The 16,642-nt window shown below is 41.5% G+C and overlaps 1 protein-coding gene across 3 annotated transcripts in view; it reads left to right on the top strand.

The window, feature by feature from the left end:
* The window catches only part of UBE2F (ubiquitin conjugating enzyme E2 F (putative)), a 66,246-nt gene that overhangs the window by 1,445 nt on the left and 48,159 nt on the right, over window positions 1-16,642 (top strand). For 2 of the 3 annotated variants that reach the window (XR_001876962.1, XM_017828559.1), the window contains exons 2-4: window positions 568-700; window positions 9,385-9,414; window positions 11,877-11,942. Coding sequence is in view for 2 of the 3 variants with exons in the window: in XM_017828559.1 (XP_017684048.1) it covers window positions 583-700; window positions 9,385-9,414; window positions 11,877-11,942 (214 nt within the window). In the remaining variant the exon portion in view is untranslated. The remainder of the gene's footprint in view (window positions 1-567; window positions 701-9,384; window positions 9,415-11,876; window positions 11,943-16,642) is intronic. The other variant, XM_017828560.1, reaches the window with a different exon arrangement.

Genomic DNA, 16,642 nt, shown 5'->3' on the forward strand with positions numbered 1-16,642 from the left:
GGAGAGTTCCTGTTGTGCAGCTGCGTGGATCATTGCACTGTTTGCAGCTTAAGTCTTTTTTCTGTGTCCTGGGAGCTGCCTCAGAGCTCACTTCCCAGTGTTAGAGAATAGTTCCAGTGATCCCTCCCCTTTCTCTTTGTTATTTCTTATATTTTGGCCAGCTGAAGAGCGGCTCTGAACACTGTCCTGGGAGGTGTGGATGAGGAGGCCGTAGCAGACTGTCTGGCAGGGGTATTTCCACAGCAGTTCTTAGGAAGGAGCAGTGTCAAGCAGTGAAATTGCATTGTAAACACTGATGTAGGCCTGACCTTTCTCCTGCAAAGCTGAGCTTCCCCTTGGCCTAACAAACTGTAGCTCTTTCAGTATTCACAGCCCAAACAAAATCTTTCTCTGAGCCATCCTCGTCTTTAATCACAGTTGTGTGAGCTGCGTGCAGTGTTTTCTGTGTTTGACTGCTGAGAATGTGATGGAAGTTCGTTCCTTATTCAACAACTGCGAGTTGTTTTCATACTGCACCCCCAGTGCTTCGTTTCTGGTGATGGGCTTTGCTCTCCCTTTGTGTTCCAGGTGGAAGCAGCAGGAATGCTAACACTGGCAAGCAAGCTGAAGCGGGATGATGGTGTCAGAGGACCCCGTGCGTCCAACCCGGCGTCGGACTCTACTCGGAGGGTGTCTGTGCGAGATAAATTACTTGTTAAAGGTGAAAGGGACTTGTACTGAAATATTTTGGGGGTTACGGTTTGCGGGTGTGGTGCCAGTAAACAACACTAAATTGCATAGGAATTTCCAGGGGTGTTTTTGAAATGGCTTGTGACTTACCTCAGGATTACTGCTGTAGGGTGTACATTGACATACATCTCATCTCCAGCAGCTCTTTGCCTGTAGGACACTTGTTTTCATTGAATAGTGAAAACCAAAACAAGTGTCCTCCTTACTCTGCTGAAAAATTAACCCATTAAAAGGAACTCTGTCATCAATTAAAACATGATAAAAATTGCCACATGACTATCTAAACATATAGGAGGAGAATATCAACAATAGTATATTTGTCTTGATAGGAAGGTGTTTTTTTGAGCAAAAACATAACTGCCTGTGACAGGAAAAAACATCCTAAGGGTAACAACAGTGTTCCAGAGGTCTTTAATGGTACAGGTCGTAGGCAGCAAAGTTTAAAAAGCTTAAAAAAAGCAAGGCAGGGAGATGTTTTTGTAGGCTGGAGTCTCTAGAAGTTGAGGATGAAGCTGTGAGTTAAAAAAAACCAGTGCTCGTTTTTGTATTGCAATAGGGTTTGTTCTAGGAGGGCTGCTGTAGGTTGTTACTGGTGGGGAAAAAAGCCCCAGACTTTCACTTTGTGGCAGTTCTGGATAAATGGGGTAGTTTGTGCGGCAATAATTAAACTGTTTTATAGTGAAATCAGGGGCAGCTCTTTTTTGTACCTAATTTTTTTTTCCTGTAACGTGACCTTAAACTCAGATTTACTCCCTCTGGTAATAGTTGAGTGTTTTAATGCTTGAGCCGTGCAATGCTCTAGTGGCAAGGAGTATATTGTTTAGGTGGATGTTTCTGCTAAAAATGATCAATAGCAAATATACTGCTGTTGATGTGTAAGCTGCTACTATTAGGGTTTGTGCCAGTCAGAGGAAACTCACATTTCCTGGTCTTGTTTTAGAATGATTTGAGACTGACAAGGGTGTATTTGCCTGACTGGTATTACCTAACTAGCATTGCCTATGGGTTTTTTTCAAATTAGGGTAAATTCTGTCATGTAACTTTGCTGGAGCAAGGTGTCACTGCAAATGCTGCTGCCTCAGTGCCCTGGGAATTGGCACAGGTAGACTATAGCAATGGTATATTCACAATTTTCTCTCTGTACAGTTCTAAGGACAGGGGCTTTTAATAACTCTGATGTGATCATTCTTGAAAAGAACTTGCTTTAGACTTCCAGTTTGGAAATCCTTAGTTAACTCCAGTTCTGAGGGAGGAAGATTCAGGTAGGAGAAATAAGCTCTTTAACCAGGCTAAGCTACAAAGCCAAATGACTAAATAATCTGAGATTTTTGCTAAACCTACAGGTATAGACTCGAGAGGAAGAGAGCAGTGCAATATAAATGCACTTCCAACTGCAATGATTGGTATAGTGTGAGGTGCCATAAGACATTTTACTGTACCCTTAGAACAGTCATGTTTTTCATTTTTAGGGCTAAAACCTTACCAAAGTCTGCAGGGAGGAAGAGAACATGAGCTATAGAAAATTAGTATTGACACTGTAATTGCTATGGCTGCATTAGCAAACCAGCACAGACTTGAGTATTGAACTCAGCCTATGGGAGTTCAATATATGGTGGTATAATGGTATATTGTGAATATACCATTGCTATAGTCTACCTGTGGCACTTCCCAGGGCACTGAGGCAGCAGCATTTGCAGTGACACCTTGCTCCAGCAAAGTTACATGACAGAATTTACCCTAATTTGAAAAAAACCCATAGGCAATAGCAAACCAGCACAGACTTGAGTCCCAAACTGACAAATGGTGAAAGCAGGTCACTGCTCATGTGCCTCTGACAAGTGCTGGGTGCTGGACCCTCATCTGATTGTGCATGGAAGTTGTATCCCTGCTGTGGAATGTGGCTTATGCCACTTAAAGAGTCACCGTCAAAGGTACAGTGAAAACGTCCTTAAATATAAATTTGCAGAAGAAGTTTGGGAAGGTTTCTGCTGGTTCTTACTGCTTGGATAATGCATATAAAGGGAAATCAAGTTAGAATCAATTAAGAGTTATTTCTACAGAGGCTGGAATGGAAAGAGTGAAGGGGGCAAGGAGACCCTTAGTTGAGTCATGAGATTCAGAGTAAACCCCCTTTCATTCTAGACTCCTTTTCAGGGATGAGTCTCAGTGTGGCTGGGTCCAGTATTAGGGTTGGACTCAGTCAACAGTTTGTCTAAAGAATTTAGCAGCACTTAATCATAAAAGTACTTAAATGTTGGACTAATCACTAACCAGCTGTAAACATAACAATATTCTAGATTCAAGATAATAACATTATACTATGTTATGGGGTGTTCAAGTCAATACACAGATACACAAAGATATATATATAGAGAGGGACAAATGTGTAAAGGTAACACACACACATATGTGTGCCTACAAGTATATTCCTATTGAAAAATTCCCCTCCAGAATCAGTGAAATACTCATGTTTAATGCCTTTTTGGGAACTACTGGAATTGTCTGTCGTTCGAGTGAGGATGATACCATTTCACTTGGACTATAATTCAGATAAGGAATGTTCCAAAGCTGTCAGGGGATGACTGATTACTCCTCCTCTCATCTCCCACCTTGTTGAGGCAGCAGGAGTGCTGCTCTCACCTTGGCCTGGCAAGAGTTCCTAGAAGAGTTAAGGAATGCTTCACCACTGAGCTCTTGTGCAAAGGCCAAGGCCTGACAAGAGTTACTGAAATTGTAGAGCAGGCCAGAGGTAGGGCGGGGAGGGGAGGCTCTCCCAATCCTGATGCTCTCCCAGAAGAATTGTAGGAGCAACTGTTAGTGTGTTAGAATGGTTTCTGGACTCAAATGGGAACTGACAGTAGAAGCAGGTCATCTTAGTACAACTCCACTGAAAGTGAGAGAGAAATTCAGTAGCTAGTGTGAAAGATTTATTGGGGATATTCTCTTTTAAGCTGCTTTTTAAGCTAAACGTAGACCATTTGTCTACAAAGTTTCTAGAATTTGCTCCAGCACTTTAAGATAGACCAACTGCAGCAGCATCTATGATGTTGAGAGGCTGAGGGAAGGTGAACTTGTGATGTTGACAGTGTTTTTAGGTCACATAAAGATCTGCAGGAATGAGTTTGGTAGGGAGGGCAGAGCTGTCTGCTCAAGGTGTGCATACAGCAGTGATGCTTTGCATCTAGACTAGCACCAGTGCCTTTTATTGCCTGATTGTCTGGAACTGTAGTAGCCCAGCTGAACTTCAGGGTCCTGTTTTGCATCAACAAAGTTATAGGAACCTGGAAGAGTAGCTGTAAGTACAAGTTGTTACTGGTGAGTGTTTAAGCCGGAGTTACCAAACAAACAGATGACAGTTGCAGAATGGATGAAAGTCTCAATCAGTCTCCTGGCAATGGTGAATTAAAAAATAATCTGTTCTACATAAAAGAAGAGAAATCTTGGCCATCAGCAAGGGAAGAGGAGTAGATGAGAAGAGGCCCAAAGTGTTCTGTCAGCAGTGAAGCACCACTGTCCTATTCCTGATCCACAGTAAATTGGTGTTAGTCTAATAAATTCTGCAGACAGATGCCTGCCAGCTTTGCTCGGGGTGTTGTCCAGACACAGACAGTGACTGGTTTTTCTCTGGAGTTAAAGACAGCCTTGTTTGTGTTGATAGAGTCCAGTCCAGGAGGGCAGTCTGGGATCTCTTTGGAGGATGTGCTGTCACGCTGACAACCTTGCAGTGCTCAAATGTGTTGTGTGCAGAGACTGGTAAATAGATCAATGCCATTTGATGAAGGGTAGATGGCCATGACCCAGCCCCTGTTAGTGTTGATGATGCTTGCAGACCTTCAGAAATCTGGCACAGACCAACTCCATGCTGCCTTAAGGTAGGAAGAATAAGTAATAATTTAGGTATGATGTTGGCTGTTTGTACCATATGGATGTGAAGAAAATCTCAGTCAGCATCTGAAATAGTGTTGCCCGGTGCTGTCCTTGACTTTAGTGATGGACTCAAGTTAAAAAGGCTTTTTTACACTTCTATGAAAAAGCTACTCTTAAAATACTGGTGCCCTTTGTTAGTTTTTCTAAGCCAGTCCTTTGATTTTTGTCCAGTGTTGTGTTATATTCAATTATCCATCACGGCTCAGGGCACTTGCTTTGTTGAGTTATTTAATGGACATACTATGAATGGAAATATCTCTATTCTTAAAGTTTTGTTTAGGGAAGTAATTGTGAGGCAGCTGATTATTCTCTTCCAGTTGTTTTTCCTCTGGAGTGTTAAAATCGTGGCTGCTAAACAGGATTTGGCAGCAGCCTGTCCCCTGCAGGCTAACGGAGCACGTTTGGGAGTAGAGCAGGGCACATATGTCTGGGGTGTGGAGTGTGCTGCTGGTTCTGATCTGAAACCCTGGGAAGGCACAGGAAAACATCCGCCAGTTGGGAATCACTGAGGGCACAGGTTTCTGAGGGCGTGGGGGGGGCAAGGACTGGTAATTCAAGCTGCCAGGTCATGGAGAGAGGCTTTGTGGCCCAGGACAGAGGGGTCTGGAGAGAGTCCAAGCAGTGGCTAACATGTTTCAAGACAAGTCAAGTGGAGGACATGCAAACAACTGCAGAAGGCGGAAAGCAAATGCTGATGAGAGGAAGAGGAGCAGACAGAAATGGTGCTTGAAGGGGCTCTGCTGCCTCTCTCACCTGGGAGAGAGGCTCCAACAAGGCACACCTTTGTTAAAAGTTCAGCATGACTTATCTGTACGTCTCTTTTCACTGGGTTTTCCATATAGGCTCTGTGGGAGAGTAAGGCCTTAATTCTATAGACCTAGTGCCCAAGTTAAAATAGAGCAAGCAGTACACTTGCTTCAGCACCTTTCATTTTGTTCTGTGCTGCAGAGACAATTTTTGATGTTCTATTCATCTCTAAGGGGCACTTCATTAAGTTGAGAACAGGGGCCACATGACTGCTCCTCCAGGATGCTGAGAATGCAGTGCTGAACTTGAAAGGCAGATCCTTTCTGGAAATTTGAAAGAGACTGAGGACAAGCCAAAGTGGTATTTGAAATTAGTATTGTGTAATGAAGGTGACTACGAAATTGAATTCAAGATAGAGAGTGTGCCAGGGTGGCAGGAGTAGTAATGCATGTGTGCTTATGGATCACAAAGGTTGTCCCTTAAGCTGTGGTTTTTGTAGTGCACCTGAACATCATCATTCAGTTTTAAAGTATCAGTACTGTTTTGATTGTGACAGTTGGAAATAATATATAAGAAAATGAGTTAATGTGTTTTACTCCTCAATTGTTTTAAACAACTGTGGCTTTTCCAGCAGATTTCTGTAACTGGAAAATGTTTCAGGTGTGCCTTTGTATATAAGCCTGAGAGAATGGAAGTGGGAAGCTGATTATGAAAGTGAGTTTCATGTGCATTGAAACTAAAAATGAGGAGAACCCATGTATTTGCTTTCTTCAAGCTATGAAAATTGAAGCTATTTTGAGAAGTTATTACTGAGACATTTTTCCAGGGCTTTGCTGACAAAGGGAGGTGCAAGGCATTGCTTCATTTATGCCTTAGATTTTCAGCACACCTGAAATATGAAGTGATATATTGCAGACTTGGAGATTTCCAACCACAGTGGCTTTTGGTAGTTTTTGATGTCGGGATAATAAACTTTGTATAGCGTATAGAAGCTGAAGGTGTGATTTGATAGTGTCTTGTTTAAAATAAACATTTGGAAGCAGAAGGAGAATATACATCTTTTGCTCTACTGAAAAACTGGTGATATTAGTTGGCTTGTTTGACTTCTAATACTGGTCTGTGCAGTTCAGAGGAGCTAAGTAAGGAAAGCTATAAAGAGAGATGAGAATTAGGAGGCATAGACCCATATATAGGGCAGGAGTGTGCTCCTATTTCTGTCTTGAGAACTGTCAGGGGTAGGGAGAGTTATTGTTTGTAAAGTCATTTATAAATAGCTCTGGTTGCTTGTGTTAGGCTTAGCTTTTCTCTCTTCTGTAAAGTTCCTAGGCTGCTTCTGAGGCATAATCAGTTTGCATTCAAGTCTTCCAAAGTTTGTGGTAGGTTTAACTTTAAGCCTTGCTTTTTTATCCTTTTTATGGTTTAAAATAGCATTTGGAACTGTTCAAGCAAGGGCATAGTGGGGCAAGAGCAGGACTCTGCCAGGATACCTGCCACTGAGGTGTGCTTCTGCACCAGATCACAGGAGGTTTTAAGAACACCAGACTGGCTGGTTGGGAGCTAATGGTATTTCCTGAGACTTGGATTTTCTGGTTGGTTGTCTCATCTTAATAGTGTGAATTGAGACACAGATACTGATTCTCCACAAAATGATTGTGAAACGTAGTCAAGTTGAATTTTCTTTTCTATTTATCTGTAGTGACAGTCATTTTTTGAAAGAGGAGGTCAGAAAAATTGTGATCTTAAGTTTATTCTTTAATTTAGTGAGGCTTTTTGAGCTCTTGGAAGTTCAGTGCATTGGAGCTCTAATTGTCACTTCCATGCTTTGCTTATTTACAGATCTGTTTAATAAGTTGGCAGCCTGCACAAGGGGAGATTTCTTACAGAGAATGCTCTTGCCAAGGGTGTTGCTTTATGTAGAAAATGCATGACTTAAAACATCAGAATCTTAATGGGGCTTGAATGATGTGGCCAAAATAATTGCTTTTTGAGCAGCGACATACAAAAACGGTTTCAATGTCATGACTGTCACTATCAAAGAGTCATAGAATTTGGAAAACTCACAAACACTGTAGCTTTGGCCCATTAAATGTGCATCTTAATTGGTTAATTACCAATGTTTATGTATATTTATATGGCACAGTTAATAGTAACATCTGTTGCCTTACTTGATACTACTTTAAACATTCAGGTTATTGAAGCAGGTCTTTACCTGCATTTCTATTTTTATCAAGTTGTTGCATTCTTAGTTTGTGGTTTGTTGCAGAGGGGGTTAGAAACCTTGATTTTGGAGGACTTGCTTTTGTGTGGATTAATTAGCATAGCATTCCCACCTGTTTACACTCCTACAAAGAAAGAGGGAGCTGTTCCCTTCTCCCAGGTGTGTTTTGTGTTCATGTTTCCAGAAGAAAACCCAGTCATTCTTGTACCAGGACAGAGGGAAACACAGAAGTGTGAACACATTACAGGAAACTTCCACACTTCAAAGGAACTATGGTGACAGTAAACTCTCTGAACCTCTCAGGAGGCAGAAGTGAGGCCTTGGCTCAGCAGAGCTGCTGCAGCTCAGCCACTGCTGGGACTCAATCTGCTCTGTCCTTGGGTGTCTCCCTTTTTCAGGATCGAAGCAAAGGGCAGGCAGGATTCATTAAGCTGAACAACACACTAGCAGAGAAAGCAATAAGGAAAGCAGTCAACACCTTCAAATAAGAGCCAGGTCCTAACCTTTAGCCTGTAGTGAAGATTGGTAGTGCCTCTCACCATGACAGGCTGGTGAATTTAAAGAGAAAGAAAGGTTTGTATAACTGCAGCCTTCAGTTGTTGGTTGTCGTGTCTTCTTTTATCAACCAGGAAGGAAAAGTAAAGATAAAGCCCTTGATTATAGCTGAAATTAGATTTATTTTTTTTTATATTGTGAAGACAGTACTCTTTCAAAACTTTTACCAAAAGTATGGCCCCAGCATTGTGTGTCTTTCGGTGCACAGCTTTGTTAAATCAGCTCTGGCTGCTCCAGTGTGGGATTTTAAAGAGTGCAGTTGTGAACTTTTTAGGTAAGTGTGAAACACAGTGCTTCTCTTTTGGTGGTTTTTTTCTTTTGGTGTTGTAGGCTGCAGGGACACCAGGGCTGTGCCAGGCAAAAGGGAGGTGGAAGTCAAATAACTATCATGCCCACTGCAGAGACCAGCCAGGTTCGGTAAGCATGGATGCAGAAAAAGTTCTGGAGAGTTATTGTGATGAGCAGTTTGGATTCAGTGCCAAAAAATCTGAATTACAGTTTTCTTTACACGTATGTTTTTGAGAGTTAGTACTGAAATCCCTTACACTTTGTTAGCCCAAATAAATGGTCTGTCTCTCTGCAGGCCTGAAAGCAAAGTTAGAAGTGGAAAAAAAAGACTATGGGAAGTGCAAAAAATAGATTTGATGAGATTTTCTAGAACTCTAGAAGTGAAAGGGGGAGGTATCTTCATGCATCTCATTCATACTTCTGTGAAATACAGGTAGTTGAGATTAAGACTTCAATAAAATACACAAAAGAGAGACAAAGCAGGGGCTCTTCCAGAGAAGGTAACTTGACAGGGAAAGGTCTTAGAGGCTATGCAACTGAATCAGGTTGCTTCCTTTCTTTTAATAATTACTTTTAAGCTTGGGAAATAAATAAAAAGAAATTTTAATTGAGCAGGAGTGTGTATGTATAGCAGACTGTGCTTTGGAAATGCCAGTGCTCTGTGTGTGAGCAGCCCTGGCAGAGCTGAAGTCCCCATCACAGTAGGATATGTTTGCAGCATCTGTGGGGCAGGTTTCTAGTAACGAATTGAGTGGCTTAAAGAGAAATTTCAAGGTAAACTTCCACTGCAGCTTAATTATATTTTTAGGTAAAACTGGATTTACAGGGCGGTTTCAATGAGATCTGCCAATCTGGACTTCAAGAATGGCTTTATGCTTGTATAAATAATGTGTTGTTGTTTGTTTGTTTTCTTTCAACAGAGGTTGCAGAGCTTGAAGCTAATTTACCTTGTAAGTATAGCATGTAATGGTATGCATTTTAAGGGGAAAAGGACCGTTGAACTGAATGTTTTTACTGAAGTATGAATGCTAATGATATTTGTTAACTTTAGGGAAACCTGTGCAAAACTCCACCACTTGAGCTTGAACAGGTTTTCTTTGTTGCTCCCTCTTAAGGGGTTGTAGAGAGGTGGACCCTCATTATTGTCCTTTGGAAGGAGAATTGATTATTTGCCTCCAGAGTTTGATTGTTGGGGAGTGGAAACTTAACTTCCATAAAACACCCAAAAGGTTTGTGGGACTGAAGGGTGCATTTGTTGCCTCACACCTGTTTTTCCTCCATTCTCTCCTTTCCAAAACAGGAGATTCTGATTTAGGGGCAAAGAAAAATAGCTCAGTTCTCGGGAAACATATTAAGTTAACCTGCTGTTTCTCTGCATCACATGCAAGATGTAACCTGATATGTTTGTTAATAGTGAACATACTAAAGAAAATTAGTTTTGCAAAAGTGATCCATATTCCTTAAAACAAAAAAGGCAAATTAATGTGGTTTTAGCTCTGGAGTCTTACTTATGATATAAGCAATAAACAGCTGAAAATATTAATGACTACTTTAAAATAGGCTTTAAGTGGGTAAGTGGCTTGTGGCTTCTAAAGCTTAGAAAGCCTAGTTCTGCGAAAGGCAGCAAAACACAAAGCACTTTTACAAGAGGAGTAGAGTTCCTGCTGCTCTGTATTTGTTGCTCAGGGTGGGTGTTGGCAGCAAAGCCAAGTTGTCGCTGAGCTCTTTGCTTCAAGCATTGGCCAGAACAGCATCGTTCTGCCATGGGCTCTTAGAACACAGGCGAGCACAGCACGTGACTGCCTGGTGAGCTCAGAGGGACGTTCAGAGCTCATCACTGGCCCTGCATAACTTCCTGTGGTGCACATTCCTCTCTGTCATCTCAGATGTTTTGCTGCAGGGAAAGAGGTGTGAGTTGTGTGCAGAGAGTGTATGTGCAGGTGGTTCCTGTGCTGTGCATCCATACTGACTTGTCCATATGCTTATCCTGCAAAGAAAAGCAGTGAATGTTCTCTAGGATTATGTTTGAAGCTTTGACTATATTTTTTTCTCTCCAGGTTAAACTTCTGAGTGCTGGTTGTGATGAGCATCTTCTATTTGCTGATGATTCTAAATCCAGATAAATGCTCAGATTTAAAAAGTCAGGCTTTTCAGTATACAGACTGTCTGATGGGACAAAAAATGCAGAACATAAACAGGAAAAAGGGAGGGCAGGAAGAGGCATTATTTTAACTCTTCCTTTCTGTATGCTCTTCTTTCTTAAAGGTGATTACAGAGAATTTACACAGTAATTTTTATTTTGGGTAAACTTTTTTCTGCAGATTCTATAGGATGACAAGCACATGGGAAATGTGTATTTTTAGTTACTACAATGTGAGTGCATTACTAGGGTTTGTGTACAGCTCTAGTTGGTTTTTTTCAGGCAAATAAGGTTTATGTCTCTGATACTGTTTAGCTCCTTGACTACAGGAAAAGAACAACCAGCTTGATGGGTTAAGAAGCTAAGGACTACACAGGGTGGATAGCAACCTATCTGTGGATATACATATCTTCTCGTGCCAGCTTGACAGCTTGTCTCTGCCACAGTCATGAAAGGCCAGTTTTGTGCATGGGAAAGCAACTTGGTTTCATAGAATCAGCTGGGTTGGAAGGGACCTCTGAGATCATCAAATCCAACCCTTGATCCACTACTGCCGTGGTTACTTGTTTGTGTCATCAAATGCAAACAAAGGGTTGTTATGTTGTGAACTGAAACTATTTTCCCCCGCACTTGTTCTTCATTCTCACTATTCTCATTAAAGTCATCTCTTCTGAGAATAAACCCATCATGTTTGGTTTATGCTGCCCCATAACCTTTGCTGTTAAAGCACATAGTTGGTCATGCAGCAGAAACTTGTACAATGTGGCAGCTGAAGAGAGACTCGCTGGCATTTGGATGAGGCTTTCAGGAAAGCTTGTGTCTCGTTGTACCTTAAAGGTGTTAATAATCCCCTGTCACCACATCTCCCTGTGCTGACTTCATGCAGGTCACAGTGTGTGATCAAATGTTAATACACAGATTATTATTAATAATGTTACAGAAGCTTGGAAGGCAGAGATGCTCCTCTGTATGCTGTCACCTTCACATGTAGCTACTATGCAGGAGAGCAAATCCTTTGGATTTTTAAGGCCTTTGAGACAGTATGGTTTGCTGAAAGGGAATGACCTTCTTCCTTATAGCTGAAAGAAGTAGAATTTCCAGGTGACTCATAACTGTATAGAGTGGAGATGCTCAAAGTGTAGGAGGAAATCACTTGACTGAAAGGTAGGGATTAATGAGAGAGGCAATTTGAAGAGTATAAAGGATGATACACTTGCTTTCCCAAGAGCGGAGAACTAATTGTCTGATGTAAATTATTCTTTTGCTTCACAGGTACATGTAAAGTGAATTTTCCTGACCCAAACAAGCTTCATTACTTTCAGCTAACTGTAACCCCAGGTAATTTTTTAAAGCACATTATTTTTCTTTCTGCGTGTTGGTGTTTAGGAAACTAATTCCAAGAGTTTGCTTGGACTCCAGTAAAGTTTCTACTCAAAGATTGGCTATAACACAGTGATTATTTTGTTAGTGGGATGGAGAAACTGGGCTGGATTTTGACAATCAGATTCCAATAAAAAGGCTATTAAAATTGAGAATGTTATATTCAAATCTTGTTTGCTTACTTTGATTGAAAGCTTTTTTTTTTTCTCTCAGCCAGTTTCAAACCATCTTGTTTTATTTGCTGAGAAAAATCTTGGTCTGTGTCTGGACAAGTTATTGTATTACAGCCCTGTTATGTGCATGTGTAGTGTGTTCTACTAATTGCTTGTTTCTGCAGAGGTGAAGAGATAGGTGACACATCACTGGTGGAAATGTTCAAATCTGTGCATGAGTGAAGATGCTTAATGAGTAGGGGTCTTAGTCTTTGAATATTCAAGTATGAGAAAGATCTTTTACTATTAATACAGTTATACTGTGAAGCTCCTGCTGGCACGCTGGTCAATAGAAACATTTTCAGAATTTATAATTTCCACCAAAGTTTCTTAATAGCCACCTGACATTACAGTTTGCTCACATAGCTGTCCATTTTAGAATAAAAAGTTGTGTTTTATGGATGAGTTTGCATTTGGAAGATTATTTAAATTTCACGTGCACTTGGTTACGGTTGAGACTGTGCAAGTGCTTAACTGAGAACATTGCCATGTGCAGTACACTGAGCTGTTTGAGTTGGATGTGCTGGGATTGGCGTCTCCCTGCCAGCTGATCCTCCTAGATGCACGTTTTCTGTAGATGCTTATTGACAACAGCACTTGGGTGAGCTGTCAGTCATGCAGATGTATTACCTGGAGAAACAGTGGTTTGCACTGAACAGTGTGGTAGGAGCGTCTCTGCTAATCCCGGATTTTGAAGCCAGGGAGGCACTAGATGTCACTGTTGCTGCTTATTAGCCAAAATCGACTGGCCCTTCCTTGAACTAGAAAATCTTGGGTGGTCCTTGTTAACATGTCCATTCATGTGACTCCTTTTTGTGATGGAAAAGTGAGTGTAATTAAAAATAAATGCAAGTGCTATTCTAGAACTTTTAACCTCTCATTCTGTGAAGATGTGCTCATGTTTACTCAGTGGGTCTTAGTCTGCTTGCACCAAATGTCCTTCAGTTTATATGATGCTGCTTTATTATGTTTTGGAAATGAGTTGACTTTACAAGAGCATCATTGTGTGAGTTAGGAATGTCTTGAATGTGAAGCAGTGGTAGCTTCTTCCTACTGATTCCAAGATGTCTAAATCACAGTACTGTTTTTGTCTGTTCACTGCTGTGCAGCAAGGTGCTGCAGGCAGAGTGTGGTTTTTGTGCTGGCTTCATTGCTGAAATGATCTTGAAAACGAGATGATCTTAATTAACATTTTGTTACTCTAAATATAGCTGCACAGCTGAAGTCTCTGCAGTTGCAGTCTGACCCCAAGTAAACATCTATTTTCAGCTGTGCGTAATTCAGGTATAGAATCTTGTGATCAGCTGCAGCTCAGCACAGCTCTCTAAAGGCAGAACATAACACAGACCAAGAAAATCTTTGTAGTTTTCTGATTCCCTTCAAGACTGAGGTTTTCTTTACGGTGTGCTAAATCTTAGTTTCCTCTGGGATAGCAAAGAGGCAGCTAAGTGGTTGTCAGAGAATTTTTACGGCTCAAGTGGGCTCGAGCCAACTATTCTTGTAGTGTCTAAACATTATTGGGTGAAACTTGACAGTCTGGAGGAAGAACCAGTTTTCCTTCTCTTGCCTAGAACTGTCTCTTGCATTTGGAGCTGAGTTACTTCTAGAAATCCTGCTTGTGCTTTTGGCTTTGCAAATCTCCCTGCAGCTTTTTTTGTGGAGCAAGGGCTGGGCTCAGCCAGGAAATATCCAGCGCTGCCTTGCAGTTCGCCCTGTTAGGACTGATGAGGTGCATAAACAGGAGTGGGAGCCTGCACAGCAAAGGGCTTCATGGGCTCACTTCTTAAGGCTCTCAGTTTAAGTTCTCTTATTTTCTAACATTAGAGCTTTAAATTCTGCAGTGCACCATCAGTGGATATATAGTAGTGCCTGCTAGAAAATGGGTAAGCCTTAGATTTTACTGCCGCAGTGGACAAAACTCTGTGTTCCCAAGGCACACACTGCTGGCTTTCTGTGCTGTCTGAAGCTTCTTTTTCCTTTTGTCATCTGAAACAATTGTTCTGTCATTGAAAAATGCCCTTGTGCCACACTTGCCTCTGTTCTTATTTTTCACCAGTACCACATTGGATTAAAATCTAGGGAAAATAAGGAGATATATGCTTGTAACACAGGCAGAGTCCTGCCTGCTGCACTGATATTTGGAGCACAAAATTGGAAGCTGAGACTAAAACATGGTAATGACCTGGAAAAAAAGGAGGTGAGTTTAGGTGGCTTACACATGAAGAACACTAGAAGAGTGTGTGTGGTTAATGCAGTTTTCCTGCAGTTCCCAGGCAGCTGGAGCAGTCTAGGGTTAGTGTAGTTATTTTAGAGTCCCATTCTGGGGGGATTAATAAAGAGCCTGTTTTCTGGTTTGCATGCCATAGAATGAGAAATGTCTGTGAGCATGGCTGAGCATTTCAATGCTGCTGGTTCAAGGAGCAGCTATCCCAAGTGCATTCTTTGTGGCCTGTCCTAATTATCTTGCATTTTCTTTTAATGTGGTGAAATGAAATAATTTGGTTTAGTATCTTCCACAGCACTTTCAGGCATCAAAACACCTTACAAATGCAAACTAAGATTAGAGTCCGGTTGTTGGTAATGAAAATTGAGACTGAAGTGTGTGGGATGCTTGCTCTGCTAATGCAGCTTGAAGACAAAAATTTAAGCAGTAGGAGGAAGACTGGAACTCAGAAATATTCCCTTTTAGCAAAAGACTCTCAGTGGCTAACTTCCTAAGTTATGTGCTAAAGCTGTTTTAGTTGATGGTTTTATTTATAGCGCTTTCCTCATCGGTAACTCTGCCAGAACTTCAGTTTTTCCCACCACTTCTCTCTGCCTAAGAAAGCTGAGGGTCTTTGTCCCAGTCTGAGAACTTATTTCCTTGCTTGAGATGCCATAAGATGACTTTATCATGAAAACTTATCCTGTTAATGCAGTGCAAGATTTCTGGCTGAGTACTGAGGCCCTCCAAGGTATGAATTGTTGATACACATTTGAGTGATTGGTAATGAGTAGCTTTATTGGTGCTTTAGTGAAAAGATCACTAACATAAAGGGAGAATTGTAAAAGGAGGGAGGAGAGATGCCTTACTCTCCCAACTGGGTAAATATGTCCTTGCTTATTTTACAACGAGACCAGTAATGTGACCAGTATAATTTTTGGTTAGTGCTAGCATGGATTGATGTCCAGGTAAAACCAAAACAGAAAATGAGTTGTAAGGCAAGGCACTGATGAGTATTGTATGGTCTTTGAGGGAGACTTGATCTGAAAGGATGTAGAAGTGGCCTGCAGCGTGAGGCACACACAACATTTAAGGTGCTCCAGCTCTTCCAGAGATTTCTCAGTCTTACAGAGAACACAGGAAAACAAATACAAGAAAGCCGAGTTAATAGATGAGGTGTCTCTTAGAGCCTGTGGAGGTGTAAATATACAGTTTTGAAAGTGCTTGACCTCACCTAAAATATGTTTTTAAGGAAAACAGGTGTTCTTTCACCATCTGGTCCTGCTGCTTCTATTCTGCTGACACCAGTTACATCCTGCACATGGACATGGGGAGTTTCTCCTGTGACTGGGTGGTATTGGAGCTATCCTGAGCTAGGTCTGCATGGTGGAGAAGGGCAGAGAAAATGAAAACCAACTGTTCAGCTTTTTTCCCCACCCCATGTGTCTCTTGAGCAGTGCCAGGCTGATCTTGTTGTCTGTGCTCGGAGCCAAGGACGTACCTTGCTGTTCCTGCACTCTGCAGTGGCTGTGGGCCTGGTGTTTCCAGTGTGCAGACCCACGTGGAGCGTGGCTTTGCTTCTGCTGCTTGACTGGCAGGAATCTGACAGTCTTTTGGCCAGCTCTCCTCCCTTGGAGCTGTTCTTGGATGTTTCTTTTGGACAGCTGAGGATTCATTAAACCGGAGTATTTACTTTGACATAAGGTACATGTAGATACATCCCTCAGCAGGCATCTGTTCCATTTTAGCAGGGGTGCAATGTGAAGACCTGCAGCACACTTTGCTCCAGGCCCACAAGATCAAGGAACTAGTAAAATTAAGCCAAGGAAAATAACTTTTGTACTAGGAAATAGTTAGAATTCCTGAGAGTAGGTTAAAATGCTATTACAGTGCTGTTATAATGTGCTAGACAGTGGATAAAGTGCAGTTAGCTGTGTTCTGTGGGATAAATCATGGTGTTTGAGCTCCTAGGGGATATTAACTCACCTTTCACTTCTCATTCTTCAGTAATGGCTTTCTTTACTGATTTTTATCTCAGTATATATGAAAACAAAAGATACATAGAATCACAGAATCAGCCAAGTTGGAAAAGACCTCTGAGATCATCAAGTCCAACCCTTGATCCAGTACCACCAAATACTTTTATCTTGTTTTTTTTCCTGTAAAAATCAGTGCATGTCCATTGATTTTTCTGGTAAAGCATAACGTGCCTGAGAAGGCTGATCAATAAATCCACCACACTT

Source organism: Lepidothrix coronata, unplaced genomic scaffold (assembly GCF_001604755.1).
Source record: "Lepidothrix coronata isolate B3197 unplaced genomic scaffold, Lepidothrix_coronata-1.0 Scaffold149, whole genome shotgun sequence".
In the NCBI taxonomy this organism is placed as follows: domain Eukaryota; kingdom Metazoa; phylum Chordata; class Aves; order Passeriformes; family Pipridae; genus Lepidothrix; species Lepidothrix coronata.